The sequence below is a fragment of the Cyrtonyx montezumae genome, unplaced genomic scaffold (genome assembly GCF_038088225.1).
Source record: "Cyrtonyx montezumae isolate F1298 unplaced genomic scaffold, pur_monq_1.0 scaffold_1, whole genome shotgun sequence".
Classification (NCBI taxonomy): domain Eukaryota; kingdom Metazoa; phylum Chordata; class Aves; order Galliformes; family Odontophoridae; genus Cyrtonyx; species Cyrtonyx montezumae.
Window position 1 is genome coordinate 17,140,056 of NW_027071825.1, and position 27,440 is coordinate 17,167,495.

The 27,440-nt window shown below is 38.0% G+C and overlaps 1 protein-coding gene across 1 annotated transcript in view; it reads right to left on the minus strand.

Annotated features, from left to right (window-relative positions):
- Positions 1 to 5,630: 5,630 nt before the first annotated feature.
- PLPPR5 (phospholipid phosphatase related 5) overlaps positions 5,631 to 27,440 on the minus strand; it is a 41,628-nt gene continuing 19,818 nt past the window's right edge. The window contains exons 2-6 of the mRNA XM_065742305.1: positions 26,077 to 26,209; positions 23,455 to 23,705; positions 15,771 to 15,947; positions 13,604 to 13,723; positions 5,631 to 6,714 (exon numbers count right to left, since the gene is read on the minus strand). Of these exons, the coding sequence (XP_065598377.1) occupies positions 6,682 to 6,714; positions 13,604 to 13,723; positions 15,771 to 15,947; positions 23,455 to 23,705; positions 26,077 to 26,209 (714 nt within the window). The 3' untranslated portion in view covers positions 5,631 to 6,681. The remainder of the gene's footprint in view (positions 6,715 to 13,603; positions 13,724 to 15,770; positions 15,948 to 23,454; positions 23,706 to 26,076; positions 26,210 to 27,440) is intronic.

The window sequence follows — 27,440 nt, forward strand, 5'->3', positions numbered from 1 at the left end:
CTATGAAAGACCAATATGGGCAAGAGAATAAGTTAAAAAAGTAATCAAGAATAAGAAACAGGCACGTATATAAAAAAAAAAAAGACAGCATCTGTTATAGAGAATTAATGGAAAACACATCTATTTCTTACTCAAAGAATAAGAAACAACAGTCTGAAAGCCTATTCTGATAACATACTGTCCTGGAAGTGGACTATGCCAGGACATCTTAAAGCTTCAGGGAGAAACAGCTGATAAATTCACATGATAAATCCAGTCTCCATCTGGCAGGTGAAAGAGCATTTCCCCATTCTAGGGCTAGCCACTGATCTGCACAAGTTTGTAGCCTCCTGTCACAGCTAGGCCTATCAGGAAAAGTAATGCTATGTAATAATACAAACGTGCAAATACTTGTCAGCAGCTAAGACCTGGTCTCCCACAATCTGCTGTCTTGCTGCAAACATTAGGTTTCCCTTTTACCCAGGTGGGAGGGAGGATGGCTACATATTTCAGCTCCATCTGTCCAACAGCAGGGACAGAGGAAAGTGTAGCTGTCCTATGTTCTCCTCACAGCTAATGCAAAAACTGTGTTTGGAGCCTTGCTAATGACCCATGAGTGCAAGTTAGAGTGGAATTTTGGGGAGATGAGGTCCTGGACTCGCATCTGCTGGCCAGCATTGGAGCTCTAACCAAAGCCTGACCAGGATGGGGTGTGGGTTTCAAACAGGAACCTCTCAAATCAGAAGGACAAAAGGAGGCAGAAAGGGAGGAATGACATTTGGGGCTTGTGTGTTGCCTCTTGCACATCTTCAGCAGTCTCACGATGTTCTTTGAGTAGATCCACCTATGAATCTTTCTTTGGAAGGGGCCACTCATCATATCTGGAGTTCTGCTTCCAAACATCACATGCACTTGCAAGAATGAACAAACATATGGTCTGAATTGTAACAAATAAGAAGTTGTAAATCTGCCCTTTACACCCCCTACTAATTCTCCTACTTGAAATTGGAATAAGGTCCCTGACTCCCACCAGGAGCTGCACAAAGAAGAATTGACTGAGCTTTACCTAGGACTTTCTTGATTATTATTTATTTTCTGCTAGACTGCAAAAGGCATAATACACATGACCCTGTACAACTTTGCTATCCCATTAGTATTGTGGCTGTTGTGACAAATTCAGGCCATATTTGTGTCTGTAACACAACTGTTGGACCACTACCTGTAGGGTCTGCACTTGCTGGTTATTACACAATGTGACACAGTGCTATGCAACATCTAATGAGGAAGATGGATGCCAGAAGCAAAAGTGAAGACAGAGCACAGAGCCATATAATAGAAGGAACAGATATACAGGTCAATGAGGATGAAGACACATGTTCAAATACTATTTCCTTTTGTGCTGACATGTATGTTTCTCAGCAATCTTCCTTCCAAATGAAACAACAATCATACTGAAGTGCTATGCTTGCAAATCAAACCACTTGAGATTAAGCTTGCCACAGAGAACCTTGTAAGTTTGTGGTTCTCAAGGCTAGCAGAAGCTGGCTCTTCCTTTCAGTCCATAGGCACCCTCTCTCTCTACTATGAGCAGATTAGTTACATAGCATTAAACAGAAGAAATGAGTTTCAATTCAAATTTTAAAAATAAATCATACATGAGAGAGATTTTCTTAACCTCTGCACATAGGTGACCAGATTACTGAAGAAAAAATCCATTCAAAAAGCAGAATGCAGCCCTTTTATCTTAAACATGCTGTGAAAGCAGATCATCAGGCAGAAAATAAAAAGCAGCAGCATAGTCTCCAGTGCAAAGGGAGTAGCAGTTTTTTGTAATCTGAAAAAGGACTGAAGATCAAACATCTTTTATTTGTTCTCGTAAGAAAAATGTTAGTTGACAGAAATGTGTATATTATAAGTAGAAAATATTCCCATAGGAGACACAGGACAAAATAACCGTCACATTATCAGTTGACACTAAGTCTCTGTTCACTTTGTTTACTTCCTAAATAGAGTGGAAAAGCTCTCACCCTTCATTGATAATACATAGTTTGTTTAGTATTTCTATTCCTCTTCCTCTGCACAGGGTTTTACCTTCTTTCAGTGTGACTCTGTATAACAAATAAAATACAAACAAGGACATTCTCTGTTTCTCTCTAGAAAACTATATGCTCCAAGACTACAACTTAATACTGTTTTCTCAGAAAGACAGGGTATTAAAAATATCCATCACCATGTCTTCATAACTTGGCTGTCAAAAGTACTGTCAAAATGCAAGGGTCTTGTTTTATTCCTTCTAGGACTTGCTTCAAACCTTCTGCCTCAAAAGCCAAAAAGGCTTTTGTTTTGTTTTCCTAAATGTGTGTTTCATTCTCACTGCATCAGACTTACTTTCAGAATATTTGAATAGATATCTTTAAGTTGTCAGTTACTGTTTCTTAAGCAGAGATTGTCAAGGAAGGAATAGTAGCTGCTTCTTTAAGAAACAGTAGGAAAGGAGGAGGAAGAGCAGACTAAGAACAGCAGTTCTCTATTGCAGTAAAAATGTAGAAATGACAACATTGAGACTTTCGATTAGAAAAACACAGCAAATCTACCTGAAATTTGCTAATGAGTATATGAAGGCATTTTCCACACTCCTGAAATTCATCCCTTTCTCATTTTGTAGCTCTTCAAGTTCTTACTTTACAGGTATAGACATGGTTACTTTCTTCTTTATGGATATCTGCCTACTCCAGATCAATCCTGAGTATCCAAGAATCTCACTCAGAACCACATCAAAGATCATCAGCAATACCATGAAATCCCTATAGATACAGAGAATATGTATTTATGTGCAACACTTATCTAGGGAGAGATTTGCCAGAAGAAGTGTTTGGTTTCTTTTTTTTTTATTTTTTTAGATTTATATCTGAATGTTGTCAAATGAGAACACTGCTGCACAGAATTTGGTTTATGGGACTGAAGCCCCATCTCAGAGGACAGGCTCAGTAGCCTCACAGGTGATCCCAGAATGCTATACTCATTTCCATTTCTAGCACCAGGGCAGAGCTTTAAATGCCACCCACTAAGAAAGCCACCAACATCTGCTTAATGTCAGGATGATTTGAAAGGTCTGAAGAGATGAAGTCATGACAGGTCCCCACTCATCTGTCCTTCTGCTTGTCTAAGAGAAAAATGGCAGCTACTGGCTCCAGCTACAGTCACACTCATATAGCACCTCAGCTTAGGGTTGCTGTCTTGCCTGATCTGTCCAGCTTCTCCCTTCAGTACCAGAGGTAACTTGAGGGGGAGATGACAGATGCTGAGCTATGGCAGGAAAACTTGGCACTCTGGTCAAGTTATCCATCAGAGGCAGATCTCTCAGTGCACCTGAGAGAGGCTGCATGGACCCAAAGGGGCAGAGGATGCTTGCTCCCCCTATCCCAGCCCTCAGCCCACCTGCCTGAAAACACTCCTGAGCATCCCTGAGGCCAAGGCAATGCAGATGGCAAGGGATGTATTTGCTCAAAACAGACTCAGGTTGGCTGTTCCTAAAATGTACTGCACTTTCCTCTCATCATGGCAACACTCAGAAATACCAAAATTAGACTTCAGAAGAGTATAAAAAGCTCCATGCTAACATAACATGCAAATGGACTGTCACACTCGTGATCTTGGACAGCAACAGAATTAGAAGGCAACAGCAAAGAGCAAAGAAAACTACAGCTGAAAAATAGCCACATTATCCTCTTTTAATACATATTATTAAAATGAACATTTTTAAAAGCTGAAAAGATGTAAGCCCAGATGCTATTGCCATATGTCTTATGCAGTTCATGATTACGAACAAACAACAGAATACGTATTAGGAAATCTAAAATGGTATGGATATGAGCCCAGCTGGTGTCCCCATACGCCTTATGAATTCCTCTTTTAGGAACACCACAGCATACAGCAACAGAGATGTTATAAATAGAGTGGAGCTGTTTCACTGACGCACATATAGAAAGGTCCATAAGAATCATAAAAACAAAAGGACCACAATGATCATAGAAACAAATGCATTCAAACCCACTGAAATAGATCAAACACCAAATATCCACTGGGAACCACTCTGAGCTAAAATCTTATCTGAGCAAGGGATGACACTTGTTTTCTTCACTGGGATTTTTCTAAAAAACAACCATCAAAAAGCCATGCTAGTTAGAAAACACCAACTTACTTTTGTTTTGACACACTGTTCCTATTGAAAGTCCAGAGGGAAAGAGTGAATGCCCAAGCTCAAGGTTAGTGGATCCACTGCGACTGTGGGAGAGAGGTAAACTCTTGCCTCTTCTACAAATCACTCAAGGCAGAATCTGGAGCTTGATCAGGAGAGAGTCCTTCAACAACAGGCAGCAGACACTTCTGCAATACAGGTCTTCCACTCCTGCTTTTCTATTTCACCAGAACAATCTCTAGGGGAAGGTAACTGGGAATTCCTGGTTAATTATGAAAATACATCACCAAATACAGTTGCCTTTTAAAATCATCATTTCATTGTGTGCAAGCTATGAACGTAAGTCTACAACAGATATCTAAAATAAATACGCTGTATATGATTGAAAAATTATTTTATTTAAAAATACATTATACAGCAGAGTGTCTCTCTTTTAGTTTTCTCACTGCTGGTTCACAGAGATAATATGATAAATTTAACCCAAATATTTGACTGGGAAAGATCCTGAGAGAGAAAGAGACCAGTTACAAGTTGATGATATACAGTACAGTGGAAAAGAGTCATCTCTTTTAACATAAAAGAATCTCTTGGTAATCTTATAAATCAGATATTAAAAAAATGTTGATTTGCTACCATGCAAAAATGAGTGAGAACCTCTTTTAAATCTACACACAGAGATCATTAGTACCTTGGACCCTAAAAAGCTATACTAATAAGAGAAGGGTAGGTGTGCCTAACACGGTGATACAAACTTTGGACCTACTACAATTTTGTAAACACAGTTGGTAGCCTAATAAAGGTGGATTTTCAATCACCTAAGTAACACTATTGTAGCTAAGGGCTCTATTCTAGGATGTTTTTCCTCACTGATGTATTTCTTTATTCTCTAATTCTCAGCTTAGTATGATGACTTCATGGGATATACTGCTCTAATACACTCAAAGAAGATTTGGCCTTGCCCTGCTTGTCAAGCAATATTTAGGTAGCTGCTTTTAGTGAAAAGAGAAATAAAAATGAAAATGCACGGACACAGGAATGCACTAAAATTCAGAATATAAAAATATATATCCGATTCCACAGTTATGTTTTAAATATCTTCTACCCATGATTAATGCAGAGGAAATGCAGTGAATTATGGAAAACTTAAGGCCTAGAATTCTATACTCATTTCAACAGACCACACTGAACTTCTATACCCTAAACATGTCTATAGAGCTAGCACTGCAACTGCAGTTGCCAGAGGAAAACATTCCAGCAGTTAAGAGTATCTTCAGCATCTATAATCTTCACTATGAATAGTCAGTGAGGCTGTCTTTTGAAGGGGAGGCTCAATTTGATTTTTCACAGTGATAACAGTGATATGAGAACATCATTGATGTGGAATGAAAAAAATCCTGTCAGCAGTGCAGAATCTGACAGAGGATTTTTTTACAAGAACATGGCCCTAAAAAGGAAACAGGGATGCAGAGATTTCTAGAGATAAATTCTGCCTTTCTCAGTCACTCCAGTTGAAGTAAATTAATGCAGCCATTGCTTACTTTCCATAAATGCTCCAACAAGAGGGCAGAAACACACGTGCACTTTTCCTCACTATATCAGTCACCCTCTTCCTGTCCTGACACCCCATTCTCCCAGCACAATATCTGGGTGTACAACGAATATGAAGAGAAGATGCAGGGCTCCTTCGGTAATTTGTTTAAATGATCTGTGATAGCAGGGCTTCCCATCAGATATGCTGAGCTAAGAATGGAGCCTTTAACCTTTTGTGGGATAGCATTAGTAATAAAGAATATATCAATGATCAAAATGTCTATATTATTTTCATTTCTTTTAACCTAGATACATATATATCATTCAAGACATTCAAGAACTACAAATCAACAATTCAACTACAATTATGTCAGGAAAATATCCAAATAAATAAACTTTTAATTATGATACAATACTTATTACAGTAAAAATTGGCATTTTTTTTTTCTCTTCAAAAGCAGAAGCACCAGTTTTACATATAACATTGTTTGAATGGTATATTACATGGAATACAGAGTAATACAATGTGCAAACAGCATTTTCATACAGAAGGTAATATTTTTCTAGTTTTTATACACTAAAACTGCCTCAAATGGAAACAAATTCATGCTGAATTAAAAATGCAGATTTTAAAAATCAATTTGAATCAAAATATGGAGTACTGCTGGAATAGGTACATGAACCATTAAAAAAACATCGAGAAGCCAAAATAGAGGGAAGTGTCAGATAAAGGTAATTAGTGCTTAGTTTGTCCCATTCCATCAAAAAGTAAACAGTTAATATTTTTGCTAGAAAGTAAAGTGACGTTCTAATATTTAAGAAATCTTCAAAATGTAGGTATCATTTTAATGATGTAAAAATCAAGTCAGAAAGAGGACTTTAAAAATTTCTTGGTTTTGTTACACTGCAATTATCGTGAGTGGGCTGTGAAAAGAGATGAAGTCCAATGGAGTGAATATACACCAGCGTCAACATCATGTGACTTCTGCAAAGGCCGTGATGTGGTTCTACGAGTTAAAGGAAAAACAAACAAATAAAAACCCAGAAACCACACATGTAGACATCAGTCACCATTGTGAAAACTGTTGCATCTTCTGCTTTAGTGACAGCCTCATGTTTGCAGTGTATTGCAGGCTAATGTAAATAAAGCTGGTTTTCTTTGTAGTGCTCTCCTCGCTCCTACAGCAAATCCTTGTCAAATGCTGGATGACTATATATGTAACTGCACTGCCTAGATATTTGTCTGCCAGTCTTCAGAGAGCCGGGGAAAGGAGATGAGCATCTTCAATTTTCACACTACAGAAAGGAATCTCTGCTCCTCATGCTCTGCCATGGCCGTATGGGGCACAGGAAGATGAGCTCTTTCTTTTTTTTTTCCCTTCCTTTGTACACTAAGGATTTTTAGCTCCAGCAACATCCTTGCTGCATTTTGTGATAACCTTAGGAATTGTGGAACATCAAGCAATACACATCTACATACTTTTTTCTCCAAAACAGTATTTTTTTTCAAATAACCAGCAATGATTGAACCATAGCTAGCAGTCATTTTTTTAAAGTGTGAGGAAGGAAAATAATCAGCATGCAACTTCCTGTAAAAATATTTTCAGTAAACAATACTAGGCATCAGTCATTGTTTACAGATTTGCATTCCGAAGCATAAAAGCAAAATAAGATTTCCTAATTGGAAAATAAAATGCAAGCAATTCAAAACACTTCCGTTTTTGGTCTTCTGCTTTCAGCAGAGAGAAGAGAATGCGTTGGGCAACCTCAGTGAGTCTAAAGTTGCTGTGAGGCTATTATTAAGTCTGGCATTTTTTATTACTTGGATCTGGAAATTATCCTTACAACTTAAGGCAGCATCAAACTTTTTTTTGTTGTTGTTGTTAGTAAGCAAAATAGTTGAAAAATGGGGAATTGAAGAAAAAAAGTGTTTCAATCATTATTTATTCTAATTAACTATTTCACTTCCTACTATACAATATTCCATTCTCTAAGTGGCGCACATTTGCCAGTGATGCAGAGAACCAAGTAGTATTTCAAATGCTATTAACTCAAGGTTTGGTAGCTATTCGTTGAGAAAGGTGAACGTGGTGCTCTTGCCAGCTATACTTCCAAAATGAGCAGGTCACCATCCTTGGAAGCATATGCAGAGCACAGAACAGAATCACACAGAAAAAAAATCCCCATTGCTCAGTAAATCCTCATGGAGAAATGCTAAGCTCCTAGTTGGAGAGCGATTGATTTGGACTCAGTAGACTGGTTGATTCATTTCCAACGGATTAAGCAAGATGATGCATAACTAGGTCAAAAGTAATGACTTTCTTATGGCAAGAATCACTGATATTGACTCATGCAACTGTCTGAGTATTCATGCTTTTTAATATGTTAACTTCCCAGGCAAAACTATAAATAAGCTTTGCTGAGATGGTTCACGCACAAAAACAAACAAAACAAAAAACAAAAAAACAACCAACCACCAAAACAAACAACAACAACCAATACAGCATCCCTCTGTGACAAATTTCAGAGATACTAACCATCATCAGCCAAAGATTCACAGATGCAAGAGACAAGCCAATAAGCATGCACAAGATCTCAGCAACTCAACTCCATGGGAAATGATTTCACCTACAGCACTCAGAAGAAGAGCATGCTAAGGGTCTGCTTAGCAGACACAGTTTCACAGACAGATGTGTCAGATTTTGTATTGTTTGCTCTAAACCGACAGCATCAGCCTGGTGTCAGCATCACAAACATAGCATACTTCATAAGCATGCTCCCACACCACTAGCAGAAAAATGGAAGTCTAAAAGACTAAGCCTTGAGTGCAGGTTTTTTTGGGAAAATTATCTATATCTGTATATCTTCTGTTAAGATTTTAATTAATTTATATTCACAAGCTATTTATAATGTTAAATAATTGAAAAACACGCACCAAGTTTCTGTTTGCAGCTTTCATTGCATATATTTAATATTTTTAATCTGATCTTTTATTTCTATTGTGCAATCATTAATACAATTACAAATATTTGTAATAGTCATCACCTTAAAAATTGTTTCCAATTTTGAAAACAGGATTTTGAAAAATTGCCTATAGTCCTTCACATAATGGGGTTTATAAACTTAAAAAATAGTACAGTAGTACTTCAGGCAAAAAGTAACTATAGATTAGATACTGTAAAAAATTTCCTGCTCAGCAAAGCATATTTTATACTTTTCCTGGTTATGTCACAATTTTAGAGAAATTAATGAATTCAAGTGAAAGTCCTCATTTAAAAGACTGCAGACCTGCACAGAACGCTGCCAGCACACTGCATCTGCCTCTACTTTAAATCCAGACACAAACACTTCGATGCACTCCTGCACACACACGTTTATTGCCTTATGTGCAGGTAGTCTAAACAGTCCATTCCTGAGATCCAGGAGAAGAATCTAATGAGGCGTGCTTTGAAGGAGCTTTGTTGCAAGGGATCTTCTTGGTTGTTACTAATACCTTGATTCTTTAAAACCTACAACATCCATATTTGAGGAAGTCACTCTGAATATATTGTTCCTTTTTCTATGTTTAAATACTATTTTATTTGAAAGTTAGACATTGTGATAACAGTTTGCATTCCAAAACAAATATTTATTTTCTAATCCCCTAACAGAAGTAGATTGAAGCAGAAGAGTCAGACATGAATGCCAATTTGAGCGCTTAACATCAGAACAAAATTACTTATTGTCTTTTTGTGTTGAAACAGTGTTGTACCCTGTCTCCTTTAACAGTGTTGTTAAGAGAACCAATATGACCACAGATATCAGAAAACCAGCCCATAAGCTCATGTCAGCACACAGGCTCTAGTAGCTGCGCTGGAAACACATAGACATGTATTAAAACACAGCCTGCATGGATACCTGCGTACTCTTGTGGATGTCAACATATATTCAGTATTCAGATACTTCTCAACTGAAGTATCTTAGAGCAGCAGAATTAGACACAAGTCCTCTCCTTCATTCTCTCATAGCACAGTGACCTAAAACATCTTTGTGTCTTGAATTCAGCCTGCAAGCTCGATGACAAGCCATCAGCCTGACCAGAGAGTCTGGGGACCAGGTCACAGAGCCAGTCATCCTGTGCACACAGTGCGCCAGTGACAGACTCCTTAGTACCACAGTGCTGAAGACCTCTATATCTCATGAACAATCAGGGAGGAGTAAATACAAAAAAAAACCAAACAAACATTACATTTGAGATACAGAAGGGAAAAAGCTTTCTCAGTCTTAATCAGAAATTTAAGAGGAATGCACATCTACCTCTATATTTACTATTGTTAAAATGTTTCATTTCCACCATTACCTTTGGCAGTACACGATAGAACAAGAATAAGTGCCAAACTCAACAAGACTTCTGAAACAATTGGCCCTAACAGTTACTGGTTACTGGTATGATAGGCATCAAGGTCATATTGAAAGAAACTGCAAATACTTATCATAAAAACCTAGAAGCAGCTGTGTTTCAAAAAAAAGGCAATAAACAGAGCAAACTAAACCACTGCTACCATGGCTAGCCCATCTGTAAAGGTAAAGACTACAAACTACCTGTTTCTATCTCACTATAAGCTCGAGTGTCAGTCCCACTAGTAAAAGCAACCTCACGGCAGCAAAGAACAGCTGCATCTGGGGACATAGCTTGGACACTGCTGACAGAAACAACACTGCAAAGGAATGCCAGGCAGAAGCTCTGGATACAAATTCAGCTCATCAGTTAAACAGAACAGCGTGCAAACATGTAATTTTGGGCCCTGATGATCAGACATTGAAAACATCTCATAGGAGATGAACTACAGTCTAACTCAAAACTTCATTTTAAAACCTCTATAACCTATTTTACCTGCTGCCCCAGTTCATCCTCAAATGCTCTGTATTTCCCTTGTATTTGATTTTTCAAAGCTATAACACCTGCATAAAAAGGCTAGCAGTGTCAGCAGCCACACCCAAATTCAGGTGAAAGGGTGTGATTCCCTCCCAAAACAGGAAAAAAGTGTTTGACTATTGAATGATGCTGAACTTCAAATTTTCCTGAGTGCCACCCAGAATATCCCTATTTCCCAGGAACTCTTTCAACAGAAAATAAATTATAAACAGAAGAAAGAAAGAAAAAAGAAAAACCTTGACCGTGGTGGAAAGCGGGCCTCCCATCTGCAGCGAAGTGCCAGCTGACTGCAACACAAATTGCCTTATAAGAGATGATGAAGGTCAGAGGCAGAAGAGAAAAAGGAGCAGATGGGTGAGTGATGAGGTTTCTTGGCTTTCATTCTTTTCATTAATTCTAAGGATGAATGTAGTTAAGGTGAAAGCAATAAGTCTGAAGTCTGCACCGCTGAGCCAGCGCTGGCAAGGGTTCTTCAAGGAGACACTGCAACTACCTTCTATTTGAGTGCATAAGATTTGGGCACTTCTGCAGAACAACTTAATCATCTGCATGCACTGCAATCAAACAAGTGGCATGCAAACAGTGATCCACCCTTGCCATTAACCAGCAGAATATCAATTCAGAGCACCCCAAGTACACATATTCCTGCTTAAGTGGACATGACTCCTGACCTCCTTCAGAACTAAGACAGTGACAGCACAGAGAACATACCAAGCACATTCTTTCTCCAGCAGGAAAAAAAATGCTGCAACAGATGAGTAGCAGATCTGGAAACTCAAAATAAGGTGCTACCAGGTCTGTGTGATAGAACTTGTGTTTATTCATTTATGAGTGATTTACAAATAAAACTGCAAAGAAAGAGGTCCTATCTGGTATGCATTTCTAATGAAGTTATTCTTTTGGACAGCATTTTTGAATTGCTCACTCCAAATGCCCATATCATTGTTATTTTTAAATACCAGTAACAGAGAAGCAACTCTGCTTCATCCCAGAACTGCTCTGCCCCATGACTTCAGATCTAACTTCAGTCAGTCAGGATCTGTTCACTCTTAGTAGCTAATTTACGACAGTAAGCTGCTTTTAATATTTGCACGGGAGCTTTCAAACTGAGAACAGAGAAAAACAAATTTAAAATAAGCCAAATAAGAATGTTTATGAATTCAGACTGTATAACTAGAACAGCCCCAGCTGAGGAGTAGCAAGAAGCAATTTGCACATGGCTAGAATAGGCAAAACACAAGTAGCAAACAAATCACCTATCACCTCTCTCTAGAGGAGAATGAAGAAAATAGTTAAAAACTGAAAGACAATTTATTAATTCTTGAAATGATGGTAGTTAACTGAAATGGCTCAGTTTAGACCCTAATTCCACGTAAATGTTATTCCTAATGCCTTTTATTTAATAGGTTCTGGCTTCTGTACAAAACTTTAGACCAGACATTTAAACAAACACCTCACCGCTTGCAGCGCTCAGATAAAAGCAGATTTTTCATCAATTATTTGCTAATTCTAGTTCAAGCCTTTCTGCAGGTGGAAACAAGAAAAGCCTTTCCCAAATACTCCACATAATCATCCTTCCATTTCATCTTCTCGGTCTGCAAAGAACAAAGGCTTTGCAACAGAAGGAAAGGTGAACCCAAACACTAAGATCTCACCAGTTGTAGCACCTTGCAGGAAGTCTCCTGATTTAAGTATCTAGAGAGAAGTCCCACGACAGCAAATAGCTACCCTCCACTGTCACAGCAACATAGAGAGTTCAGAGGGAAAGGCTCTCTCTGAATGGCATTCTCTAATGGAGTCCTGGGAAGTTCACAAATGGTAGCAGTGGTTGTCAAGCATGGCAAACTATTTCTGTAGCCTCCCTCCCATAGCTTTACCCGTATCACCTCATCTTTCCTAGGCTGAGTATTAGGAAACAAAAACAGTTTGTCATGGATAAAAGTGTGTCAAATTAGGTAGAAACGTTGTTAACTTGAGTTTTTTATCCTCAGGATAAAAATAAAAAATTAAGCAGCCAAACTAGATCTCTGATAAGCAGAATTTGCAGAGAATGTACATTTCTGACCTACAATGGCTTTTGAACTACAGTTTTTATTGTAGGAGAGCCTAGCACATAAATAAGACATGTTTATTAATATGTTATGTCTTAAGCCAACTGACATCGTTTTGTTTTGACATTTTACAGAGAGTTTACTGAATGGATTATTTTGAAGATACACATTCATCATCTAAATGCTTGTTCTTGTTCAAGCAAATGATACTGTGACCTCCTTATGACAAAATATCAGAAGAAGTAGCTTAGACACATTTGGTTCAAAAAGACATGTTGGATTATTCAGAAAGGAAATCTTCCCCTCCAAGCAAATAAATAACAAACCTACTGCTGGCAGCAATTCTTACTAAAAGACAGCTTCCACCAATTTAAAGTGACTAGCACAGACTACGAAGTGGTTAAAAACATTGATTCTTACAGTTGAACAGAAGAAATGTCAGTAGAAGTATGAACTTAAAGGAATGTCATAGTAAAGGAATGTCATAGGAACGCACTTTTGGTGACCTAAAATGTTTAGGACTGTTTACTATCTTCAAGCATGGGCATAACAGAAGAGATCTTAATAATTAATGACAGAAAGTGATTATAAATTAACAATGCTTTAAAACTTCGTGTTTGTAGCTCTAACTTTCCTTCTGGTAAAAATGCCTGAAATGTTTTCTTCATTTGGATATGTTATTCTTTTTCAGCGTCTGCTTGCTCACAGTATTATTCAGACATAACCTTGCCTAACTCTTGCATCATCTTTGCAAAGCTAGTTTATTTTGTTTGTTTGTTTTTACTACTAGAAACAAAAAGAAAAAAAATTAAACACATTGCAGTAGTTACTCAATGAAGAACATTTTGGGATACCCAAAAGACTACTGCTAGCACGCTCTACTACAAGATCACATTTTTCAATAATGTTTTTAAGAAAGTGAGACATTACCTTTTCTAAAGGGCTTTCTACTGGGGGTATGCTGACCATGGGCATCTGGGCCAGATTATCCATATGAGAATGTTCATTTTCTGGCTGACGTCCCCTGAAATTATTTACCACACAAACAACCTAGAAGGGATTAGAAGATAAACAGAAGATAAACAGAATTGCTAAGGAACTCTATTTTTTTTTTTTTGAGCTTTGATCCTGACATCCATAATTAGGCAAAACTGACACTAGCTTTAGTCACTTCTTACAGCAGAAATACACAAATGTGAAGTTCATGTTTTACAGGAAACCCTTAATTAATATTACAAGACAAAAGATTTTTAAGCAGTTTTTTATATATACGTTATCCACCAATGAGAAAACTCACTTATCTAAAAGTAAACCCATTACTGAATCTAAACAATATAATACTAATTACTATCAGTGTCGTGAATTGATGTCACAGCATCATAGATTCATAGGGACTGGACAGGACCTCTAGATATCTTCAAGTTCAGCCCTCCTGCTAAAGCAGGTTCCCTACTGCAGGTCACACAGGTAGGCATCCAGGTGGGTTTTGTGTATCTCCAAAGAAGAAAACTCCACAATCTGTCTAGGAAACTGCTCCATCACCATCACAGTAAAGAAGATTTGACTCATATGGAACTTCCTGTGTTCCAGTTTGTGTCCATTACCCTAGTCCTGTCACCGGGCAGCAGCAGAAAGAGCCTGGCCCCATCCAGCTACCTGCCATTTGTCTGATACTTATCAGTATTGACAAGATCCCCCCTCAGTCTACTCTTCTCCAAGCTCAACAGTTCCAGGACTCAGCCTTTCCTTATAAGGGAACGATGGCCAGAGTATGTACAGAATATATGGAAATCTCGTGTTTCTAGAAAGGGCCAATGCCATGTAACTTTTGCCCAGCAAAGAATTTTTCAAGCAGAGAGAGGGAAGATAAAAGACAACAATTGTCCCAGGATTGTCCTAGATTCTAAACTTGCTCAGGGCAGCAGCAGCATAGCAGTGACTCGCACAGGCATTTAGGAAAGTGACATACATCATCGTGGAGTGGGAGGGGTGGGAAGGTTCTGCTAATTCAGACACTCAACTAAGGCAGTTCTTTTCAATTACATTGTCTGTAAAACACAACTAAATTTGATGCCATTCTACTCGGAGAAGTTTTTACAGCACACATCACAAAATATAAGAAAAAGCGCTGGAACAAAATTTTTTTTTCTACTCTTTCCTTTTATGACTTTAGGGGCAAAACATAACAAATAAAACTTAAGAACACACAACATAATACTATACCAGGACACCTTGTGTGGAAAGGAATGTTTGGAAGCACCAGCAGGTATGTATTAAAAGAAAGCTGCCCTCACATTTATCAGATGAATGAAAAAGCCCACTTCAGCTATTCTTGTGTGAGCTCACAGCCAAGTTTTCAAGATCTAAGATCCTGAGATCCCAGAATCAATACCAAAAGTATTTTCACAGGGAAAAAAAATCAGTTATATTTAGTACTAATACAAGCTGCCAAGTAGACAAATTTATAGGCAGTAAACAGCAATGACTACATTATTCTATAGTCTCACACTGAAGTTTATTGGTGAAGGTGATTAATAAATTAGTGACAGCTTTCTAACACAGACACAGACCATTAATAACTGGAACTAAAGATTTAGCATTGGAACGCAACTCCAGAAAAAATGAGAAGACTGAGCAAGAATTTTTGACTGGATAAAATAGAATTTCAATTTATGCTTGAATTAGTATGACTGAAAAATCAGAGGGGGCTTCTTTAAAGCCAGAAAAGAAACACTACTCATTCTTTGATCAGTGTAGGTATCCCTCCACTGCATGTATTACTTTACACTTCAAATTATGAATAGACATTATTCTGAGAAATATGTACTTGCTTAATGCGGGGCTTAATGTTAAAAAAATTACTGGAAGAAACTCTACAGTTTGGTTTATAAGGAAGTCAAAATAGATAATTTGATCAATTATTTTTTTGATTTGACACTTCTGAGTGCATGTAAATATATCTAAGGAAACTGACAATTAAAAAAATAGAAACAACTCTTGGACATTTGTTTGAAAAGTCAAGTCTACCAGCATGTGCTAGGAGATACAAACTAATATAGTAATATTTTTCCACAAAAAGTGACAAATACACACTTACCAAAAATACTGCTATAGATATTCCAATTATAAATCCTGCTATTACATCTGACCAGTGATTTCGATACTCTGCTACTCTGTTGATTCCCGTAAGGAAAGCCAAGCACATTAAGCCCAAACACAGAACAGGTTTTGCAAGCCTTGTTCCTCTGGCTTTTACCGTGCTGGTGATATACATCTGAAAATTAGAAAAGAAAAAAGTTTAATGCTGATGGATAATACTTTCCCACTAATTGGTGAACAGAATACTAGAAACTTGGTTGAAACAGACTATGCATTGTGGGATTGATTTATATTTATTTCTTTATTTTTACAACCGTATCCAATCAAGCTATTTATGCAAAGAGGTAAATAGACTCATTTTGCACTGCCTCATGTTGGCAATGATAGAAAAAATCTTGTCCTGGCAGGGGCTACATTAAGCCATTGGTTTTATTAACAAATGCCTTCCTTCCTCACATGCAGCTTATCTGTGTGATTAGGTATATACTTGTAAAAAAGCAGTGAAAATTGAACAAGAGCATCTACTCTTAAAAATGAAACATAACACTTTCAACCAGCGTGTAACCAATACATCCCATACTTCACATAGGCTGACTGAGGATATTTAGTACTAATTCCCAACAGCACATATACCAACCCAAGTGTAGGAATTTTATACATCCCCCAAGAAACGGAGATCCCTACCTCTGCCCTGCTTGCAGCCTTACTGTCTGCAAGTACTACTGGATTAAATGCAATGCATGGAAATGCAGCAGCACACTTTTGTCCCAAGGTTACGTGCATTAGAGAGCAGGGTCTAAACCAGTACTTTCTGAGCTCTGATGGGCCAATGGAAGAAATGAATTTAAAAACTCTGAACTTCCATTCTCTTGTTTATAGTCAATATTGGCATTACGACTGCTTAAATATTTCACCCCGAAAAACAATATTTCAACCATGTAGGTTTCTGAGAAACATGCATATTTACATTCTGCAGCTTCCGCAGCTAACCCACTGAAGTCTTTAAGCTTCATGTTTCAGTAAAGCACTGTAGTTTTAAAAAATGAAGAAGTTTCTTTGTGAAGTTTCCCTGGAAACTCAAAGCCTGTAATGTTACCACTTTTAACTGGAAAGAGAAACAGATGAATTCTGCACTGACAAACTGGTACTTTCTTGGTTAACAAACAGGCAACCCTCTGTACTGTCTGAAATTTCAACTGAATTTGCTCAGTAACAAGTTATGCATTAGTGCAATAATTAAGTCTAGGATTAGTTATAGTAAATTGATCAAGTTATATGAAGGAAGTACTGGTCAGAACTTGTCTGAAAAGAACATCTTCCGGTCCTTTTGTTCAAAACATTACAGAAATATTAAAGCAGAGAGAAAGAATCACAATGTAACTAGATAGCTTAAAATCACAGCAGTGTACTGCAACACATTACCAATGTATTTTATGCAATGATCAGCTTTCCACTAATGCAGACAGAGCAAGATTTTAGAAAGTGAGATTAAGTCTTTACTTCCAACACATATTTCTACTTTCCTTTTCCTAGCTCATTTAAGATACAGCATTTCTACCACTGCTACATTAGTTCCCTACAGTTTTGCAAACTCTTTTCAGTGGCTAACATGGAATGCTGATGACTTCAAACCTCATTTTCAGTGTTTTAGCCCCACTTCTTTTTCAAGCTACAGAGCTGCCCATGCTCAGTTACTCTCTCTTTCAGTAAGTCTCACTGTCCTTTCAGATACTACCAGCATTACACTCGTTAGCACTCTATGTAAGAACATCTGGTGTTTGAGAAAACAGTCTAAAATTTGAACAGACAGCAAGATCATCAAATTTCACATAAATTTGGGTGAAGATAACACAAGAAGCTAGCAGTGAGCTATCCAGCATGAAAATCTCTTTTGGGATAAGCAAAATCAAAATGACTACTGAGAAGAAAAAATCAACTGAAAAGAAAACATTAGTTTATTTAAGGCAGGCAGTAGCAATGCATTTCAGTTATCTATAACAACTAGTCATCACCCAAGATGACCTCAATTTTTATGAAGTCAAAACGCATCGCAATGCAAATACTAATAATTGATTATTTAGTATTTCAGTCAAACTTCAGCATTTTTAATACAAAATTAAGTTGAAGAGTACTCTGCAGAAAATTCTCTGAAACACTTTTTAGAGTCAAGCTCATCCTTCAGATCCTTACTGAGACAAAGCACTCAGCAAGCAGAAACAACTGCAGAAACTCATGCACTAACAAAGACTTACATGTGACAAGTCCCTTCCTCTATACGTAATCAAGATTGCCATGTCCAGTTCATTATTAACAATAATCAAAGGGTTCTGCCAGCACAGATTTATTTTTTCTTTAAAGAACACCCATTGAGACATTAAGAACAGTATTCTATTAAAGAATCAACTGAAGTACAGCAAACCTTCTGGAAAAACTTAGTCTACACACTTGCAAAGCTCTGCATAGGAAACAGAATTCTGCAAGTCAGGACTTACAGACATTCATTTTTAAACTTATAGCTCAAGAACTATATTAATGAAGTCAGTTCAGTCAAAGTTCTGCATTGCACTAAGAATATATAATTCAGCAGATTTCTTCTTAATTGTGGAGGAAAAGCGATGTACATACACACACACATACACGCACACATGCAGCAAGTCCCAGAGTCTCATCTTGCTTAGTGTGGAGCTAGGTATCAGGTTGGACACACCAACTAGGAGGAAGGTTAATTTTCCTATCTGTTTTTTTAGACTGAGATCCCAGGATGTGGGGAGGAAGACGTCCTCCATGCTGGCTGTTTTGGTCCTTCATGAAGCAGATGGGCAGGGGGAAATGACAAAAGGACAAATCAGTCTGTTAGTGGGCAGAGAATAATGACTCATGAAGTGGCAAGTGGAAAGGAGATTGGTGCCTGTACTGTGATTCCTCCCAAGCAGAGCTCCAAATATAAATTTCCAAGTTTTATTTTGCTTGTTATTACTTATATTACTTGCTACTACATTATACTTCTTCCACTTCTGAAATGCACAGATTTCTATATTCCTTATCATAGGTGCAATAAAAGAGATATTCAGAGATCAAAAAGCTGAAAAAGTAGTGGGCTGTAGAGGATTACAGACTACAAACAAGTTAAATCGTTTGTCAGAATCCTGTCTGACAACATAAAAGCTCTTCAGCTTCACTTTTAATAACTATTGGGTCAAATTATTAACAGAGCAAAGAACAATTCTATTTTCAAATTATCTGAGCATTACTCCAACAAAAGCTTCTCACTGAAGATTTTTTTTTTATTCTTTTCAAGTTCTTTTGGAGTCTTCTCCAGTTGTTTTTGTTTGTTTGTTTGTTTCATGTGTTTTGCAGTGATTACTGATAACATTAGGCAAAACTTGGGTTTCAAAGTCAAGAGTGTGGGTTGACAAAAGGAAAATAAACCTATAGAAATGCTGGAACTTACTGTAAATTGTCCCACAAAGAGTTTCTTACAGATGCAACTTCAAACAAATAGAGGAGACGATACTCTTCAATGTATCAAGACTGTAAGATATACCCAAATGTTAACTATAACTGATTCAGTCTACAGAGGTTGTCATCTTGAGCAACTAAATTGTAACAAAGAACTGACTGACAAGAAAACTCCAGTGGTCTTTAGATAAATCTCTGGATCAAGTAGTAATGTTAACTTGCTAAGCAATACGAAGAATCCAATGCATCCATTAGATGAAGACCATTATATATGCTGTACAATCAGCATCAAAATACTTTTACTCACTGAGACAGATAGTGAAAAGAAAATCCTTGAAAAGCAGACAGAAGAATCCTTTAATCTTGAACAAAAATAAAAAATAAGACGACAGTAAAAAAGCAAATTCTATACAATGTTTCTGTTAAATCTCAACACTCAAAGCCTATCAAACAGAGGTTCACCATGCCGCTACCCACTGAGTGGGACCCATAGAGACACTTCAAGAACCAGGTCTTCACAGATGACATGACACCTTAAGACTTAAAGACCGAATGAAGGAGTAACACTAGGCAGTGTCACATTGCCAGCACTGTGACCCAGTCTGCCTTGATGTCTTTTCCCAGTGACTTAGAAACACACTGAACCACAAGGGTGATGCAGCAGAACGCCAGAAGCCTGAACATCGCCAAGGAGAACAAGATCTCAACAAAAGCTTAGCAGATAGGGAAGAATAATTTGTCAGCTGTATCTCCTAGCCCTGCCTGAAGTTGTACTTGAAGCCAGTTCAAAGCAACAAGAACAGCCTACACACCTAAGGGCTATGGTAATTCTCAAGACACTAAACATGTTCCTCTATCATTACAAATCTAAAGTCTGAAATTTATCTGATAACACCAAGTTCAAAATCTGTACTTCAGATAGGTCAGCTGCCAATTCTTCTTATCCAATGCAGCAAGAAAATACAAAGTTTTATATGATTAATTAAAACTTGTTTTAACATTCAGCTAGCAATGAACAATCCCCTACATCTGCAACATCAAAGGACAACTGTTAGTCACTAGACTCATATCTGAAACCATGGGAATAGATTGATTACATCTTCACAGACCACTCTGAAATCCTACCAATAAAAAGACTCATGACTTCTCATTTCTGTGTGTTGCTTATGGGAAAACAACAACAACAAACACCAAGGAAGTCATAAAACATACCTCTAATCATCCAAACTGCATTAGCTTATGCATATTAAAATGTGGCTTATACAGTTATACCAATTTAATAAGCTTGAAGCACTTGCCTTAATATCCATGTCAGCAGATGTTACTCTAGCTGAGAAAGCGTGAACTGCAATGCTGATACAAAGTGATCAGTTATTGCACTGAACTTAGTAATCCAACTCATGCACACGCAAAAGAGATCTCAGATTAGCTGAGCAGACATCTAAGGAGATACCCAGTCAATTGCCATTTTGGGTAGAAATTCTGAAATTGATTTATGGTAATTCATTTTGAAGTATCAGGTATACAAGGGATAAATAAACCTGGAAGTCTTAGGAAGATAAGTTATGAATCATTGGAAGCATTCACATTTGGATAGGGTAGAGAAAAAAAACAAAGTGTACTGCCACCATTTAACATTTCATTTGCTAAGTCTTTCTTGATAGGTACTGAGAAAAGTAATGGAGGCAAATGCTAGAGAGGTCTAAATATTAGCAGTACAATTGTTTGAAAAAGCCTTTACTTCCAGCAGGAAGGGAATTCAGAGTTACCATAGCAGCCACCCACTCTCAAAGAGGCGATGAGTGAAAAAGGAAGACTCAAGAACTTAGATGAAAAAGTTGTTGCTGACAAGATGCTAGGTGCACAGTGCCTGTTTATATCTTTAAGCTAGTTTTGTTTTGTGCAGATCTGTCTAAATTGTCCAGGGAGGATTCTGTAACAACCTCTCCTCACCCACATATTTCTGTTAATAATAAAAGAAAGCACATTTTGTATCAGAAATGATATGCTTATGAAATACTAGCTGAGTAGTATATGAAGGTCTTTATGTTCATGCTCCCAATAACTTTAGTACCACTGTTCATACAAAGACTAGGCTACTGTTTGAACATTCTACTCCAGTGAATAATGATGAGAAAGTTGTCATTCAGAGCCAATTTTCCCAATAAACTTCACGACACTGTAAGGACATGACCCTAGATACTGGAACATTGCATTTCTCTGCCTGCTGTGTAAGAAACAGTAGTTTTAACTGCAACAGTGCAACTGGATTTAAAAAAAAAAAAAGACTGCCAATATTGCGTCAAGGACCTAAATGTGTAGGCTAGCACTCAGCTGATACATCACAGTAATTAGTTCATCAGGCAGCCTACAAGAACAACTCATCGGTCCTGTCAGCAGTTTACAGTGCTTTAGTTAAATGATGATGCTGTCATGCATAACAATACACTAATGACACAGGATATATCCATTTCTGCTGTTACAGACTATAAAGTCATAAAATAAATCACACCAGCTTCCAATTTTGATTTTGTTAACTAACTATTGATCACAGGCAACATAAAGTTTGCATAAAGCACTGTAACTCCCATCAAAATCCTAGGTACTAGCCTAAGATACTAGGTATTAAGTCTTAGTAACTATCTCCTTTTTATTTTTGTAATGCATCAGTACTGTTTTCCTTTCTGCTCTGCAGTAGCTGAACAGTTGGTTTCCTCTTCTGTGACTCATGGCAACAGTGGAAATCCAACTTTACAGATGGATGAGAAAAATAGGAGCAATTAAAATGTAGAATGCTGAACATTTTCTAAAATAGTTCATACCAAATTTGGACATACGGTTCAATGAAGCAAAGTCTCAGATATCTCTCAAATAAAGACAATACTATTAGCAGCCTTTCATTTACCACAAGTTAGAATGGAATATTATTTCTCATGTCTTATTTGCAGTTAACTCCTTCCTGTGCTAAGTGATAATCTAAATCTCCAAGAAAGCATTGCTCACAAGGAACTTCAGGTAAACACTGCTGTCAGGGGTGCAGATGTTGAGCACTGATACTGAAACCATACTCAGAAGCATGGTGTTGGTACACTGACACATATCAAGTATCAGTTGGCAAGTATCAGCTTCCAGATCAATCAAAAATTAAAAGGCAGCTCAATAAATATATATGCTCAAAAGTGATAAACACACATACATATGCGCACACACACACAGAGTTTGCATACTGACAGATTTAAAGAGCTGACTCCTGAAATGACCAGAGCCACACACTTGCCCTACTCCTCACTGATACCATGAGGAAAGCCTTGAGCCCTTCCAGTGGGCTATAAAGGCCTATGGCTGCATGTCAGCTGGAAGATTTCCACAAAAGTGCCCCAGGAAATCTTGATGAAGAACACGCACTGCTGCTTGCAGACAGAACAGCCCACACTTCAAACTCAGACAGGGAGCACTGCACTGAGCTACCTGAGCAAGGGCCATTCCTACTGCCCTCACTTCTGAACCACCTCAGCAGCAGCTCTGATGCCACCTAGCTAACAGCAGTTTATCCCAGCCCTAATCATCACTTGGTGTTACGAAGGAGAGAGGGAAGAAGGGCTGGATTGTCTTGTAGCCCACCTAAATGCAGAATAAGAGCCAAACTGATTGCAAGAGCTCTGCAGTACCTATAGATACCAATTCTGGTACATGTGGACACGCATAGATCCTCAGGAAACTTGGAGAGATCAGACTTGCATATGCCCACTCTTTCGCTTCAGTCCACCAACAAATACAGCCACGTGCAATTCCACTTATTTGAACTAGGTTATAACACAGGAGATTACTACCAATTGGTTACAGACAATCCTTTCCCCCTACCCCTTGCCACACAACAGAGCCTTCTTCCAGATTGTCTAGAAACAGGGAAAAAGTAAACCAAGAATCTGATTATTCTAAATTTATAACAATTTCTGGACAATTTATCCTCTCTCAGCACTGCGCTAAACATTTCTTTTAGCTTTTAAAGCTCACTACATCTGTTAAGGATAACAACAGGTGTAATTGTCAGAATTAAGTCCAAAGAACCAGATTCTCAAAGCTTTCACAGTAACACATAGAAGGATTACATACATAAAATTTGTCAATAGTTGTCTTACCTTCCCCCTCCATTCTCTCCCTCCCAAATAGTTTGTCATATGCTATCAAAAATACGGTGATATTAAACAGAACAATATACTTACAGCCAGATACATAGCTGCATATACGCTTAGTGCTGCTTCTTTGGATGGGAATGTCTTTCTGGCTTTCATAATAAGGTCTGGGTTCCCAGTACAGGCATGTGCACTACTGATGAACTGTGTATACTGTTTACATCCAAGTGCTGTATAGTTGGGCTTACAAAGTGCAAGAAAATGCGGTGCAAGATTCCCTGTTACTACTTGTCCAGCATTTACAAAGATGTCCGTAGCAAACAGTCCAAACGCGTAAATTCCTAAAGAGGGAAACAAAGAGTTAAATTTCCTGACAATTTCACTCCAGGACAACATATTATAATATTTATCACAGTAATAAATCAGTTCCCTTCATTTAAGAATGTGAACAAACCTTAAGCACATAGGGACCTACTATGTGAACAAACCTTAAGCACATAACCCTACAGATCCTCAATGATGCTGGAGATGATATATTCCTATCCAATGGCAGAAGCAACACTGTGACACACACACACACTGCATCTCTCTCCATCCTTCAGAGGAGTATGCTCATGTCTCATGCAGAAGCTTGCTTTCCTGGTCCCCTAGACATAAATGCCCACATACCTGAGGCAGCTAGCCAAACTAGCATCTAGCCTTTGCCCATGTTCACTAAACAGAAATAACAGAGGCAGATTCTCCACCCTATAACCCTGTTTGAAAGCCAGAGAAGTAAGAAACTGAATGGCAAAGTAACTTCAAAAGTCACAGCACATACTAGACAAACATATTTTTTTCTTTCTCTCTTAGCTGTAAGCAAACTGAAGTACTGAATAATTTAATATTGCCATGCAAGTTGTCTCCATCTGCCTGTTACTGGGCACACCTCTATGTACTACATACTAATTACATTTTCAACAAAATGAGTTAAAGATCTCTATATTTGAGAAGCTATTTATATTAAAGTTTTTTTTTTTAATCAGACACATCAGCAAAGCATTAAGCATGTGTATTTGTTCATAAGAATAGAAATGCATTTATCTGATTACCTGGAAAAAAAAAAAAAAAGAAAGATCCTATTCTGAAGTCTCTTTCTATCTTTTTGGAAGCAGAAAGCAAGCTCTAGAAGAAAATGAAGAAAACGCAACAACACCCTGACTGGGCAGCCAAGTCAGCAAACATTCGAATTCCATATTAGCTAAAGGATTCCTGGATCCCATGGGCAAATTGTATTGCCTTTCCCCTAGCTCAGTTCTACAGCTAACTGTGAATACGTGAATTCTGGCAGTTTCCAATTCATGTAACACTATGAGGATGAGGACATTAATGGATGCACACCACAGCAGATGTGATACCACAGAAATGTGTGCATCTTTAAAGGCCAGTTTTTTTCCTCAGCAAAGCTGGTGATCCAAGAATGGTTCCTGGGATTCTGTATGGTCAACAATGTCACACTAATGTTGATTCATCATAAGCAGCTCAACACTAATGAGCATCAGCCTGTGTCCAGCCCAGGTGCTGTGCAGGATGGCCCTCCAGTGAGTTCCAAAGAGTGTGCAGACCCACAACAGGCAGCTACATCACTTCTGAGAGTAACAGGGAATAATGCTTCATCTGGTGCAACAGTGAAGCCATGCTCATTCCTGCCCTACAACCACATTTTGGCTTCATTTCCGTGAGCAAGCAGAGCCCAACAGATGAGGTCTGGCCACACACAGACCCTGCACAAAGCAATAGGAGCAGGAGCTCCTTAGTATGACTGCCCACATACTGCAGCTATATGCAGGACAGTCTCCAACTCAGTGACTCCAGAACTCCCCTGCGACAGCAAGCTATTGCGCTGGCAGACAGCAGCACGGCTGTGTCACAGGCACAGCATGCACAGACCCAGCTGCATCCCTCCCTTCCCTGCACAGGATAAGCTGCCCTGCAGCTTTGCTCCCCAGCTGCTGCCCTTAGATACAGCCGAGAGCAAGAAACACACAGCAGAAAAAATGGAGTCTGGCTGTGACATCCCTGCGCGTATTAAAAAGCAGCATCTGTGAGTATGTAGCAGACATTCTGAGAAATGGTACTTCCCTCTCCAAAATACATTTACAATGAAATAAGTAGAAAGCACATCTCGTATTTAGTGAAGCTGGGGGAGGTGGGTTTTACAGCCGACCTCGGTGGATTTCATACAGTTATCCATTATAGATTATAACACACATTCTAGGCTATGAAAGTACCTAAACTGGGCAGGCTTTCAAACACACACTTATATCCTAATGTCCTCAGCTTTGGCTGCTGTATGTGTGCATAGCCAAAAGAGAACTGTTGACCACAGATCTGGTATAAAGATACCTTCCCTTCTCCATCTCCCATTATTCAAGGCGTGCTGGTTTTTTTGTTTTTTTTTTTTGCTCCCCTGTGGTCCCAAGTTTTTCTATTTTTCTTACTGTTTCTGCAAATCTTTTTTTTATTTGTTGTTGTTGGTTTGTTTGTTTTTGTTTCAATCCATTCTTCCAAGACACTTAATTCATTGTCCAAAAGGAAAAAATTCATCGTACACAAGTTAGGACTATACATGAAATATCGTATGGTTACCTGAATAGTTTCTCCAGGTCAAACTTAAGACATATTTAATCACTTTCATCATTCAGAAAATGAAAACATTAATTTTGCTCATACCAAGGAATCTGATGGTTCTGCGCACCAGTGGATTTATATAACAACAGTCTCCAGTTAATATTGTTTTTTCTTGATTTTCAAAATCCTTTGTAGCTAACTGTAGACAAAACACTGCCGTTTCTCCAACGATAATCTTAGGGGGAGGAGAAAAAGGGGAGAGAAATGGTACATCAGATTACAGTAAATAAAAGATACTAATATTACAGAGATGGCTATCTCATCTTAAGGAAACAAACCAAAGCAGAACAAAAGACAACATAAGTGAACCAAGTTCTGTACGTTAATCTTCTTACAAGGTGAATAGGCCATATGGCCCTCTTTATTTGCATTAGGAGGGCTTGAAATTGACATAACATAGCCTAGTTTTCAGGATGAGGGGAAAAACAAAGAAAATAATTAGTTCAAGAAAAACAAACTGCATAACACACAGGATGGGGATCAAAGAAAGGGCCAGTCCTGGAAGATTCCCAGCTCTTCCCCACATGGCTCTCACTGACATTCGGCAGTTCACAAGGGTGGATTTTAGACCACAGGGGAAACTTTCACAAGACAGTTCCAGCCCATGCTGGAGGACTGGTTTGCTAGTAAGTACTCTACAGGATTTGATTCATAGTTTGCTAACTATGTTTACTAAGTCTGGCTTTAGCTTTTATCCTCAAGCTTGAACAAAATATCACTACTGATGTTTTAAGGAGATGCATGGCTTGCTTCACATTCATTGCAACAAAAAAAATAAAATTATTTTGTTTATAGTTCATTCATATAACAGTTAGGGAAAAATAAAAGGGCTCAAAAATAAGAAAAAAATGTAAATAGTGAATGTAAAATGTCCCCTCCAAGGCACGTATTTACCTGTAGAGAAAAACGTGACTCCTAGTTTACTTACAACAGTTATGGTATTCAGCCCTAATGCCAAGTACAAACTGTAAGTATGTATTAAGACAATGATGTTGAAGCTTTACTGCAGGTAACAGGTACAATCAAAGATGGCATAGAAGGGCTGCTATCTTTCAACTTTCATTCACTGCAGAACTTAAAGGAAATGTATTTTCTGTCTTCCATATGAAAAGCAGCAAATATTACTGATACATCAAGGTATTTTACACTTTGATGATCAGGAACAACAATCAGCAAATTAAAGCCTTAATGTTACACAAACTCAAGAAATGCTGTTGTCAAAGCAGACAACTGCCTAGGTCTTCCTGAACTTTTAACTAACAGGAAATTATAAACTTTGTCATATATTACTACAGATCTGAATAGTTCTACACACAGCACTGTTTACGAAACAAAAAACACACAGTAAAACAGTTTAAAGAAAACTACAGGCATCAGCATCAGCTCATATATGCATTTCGTTTTCA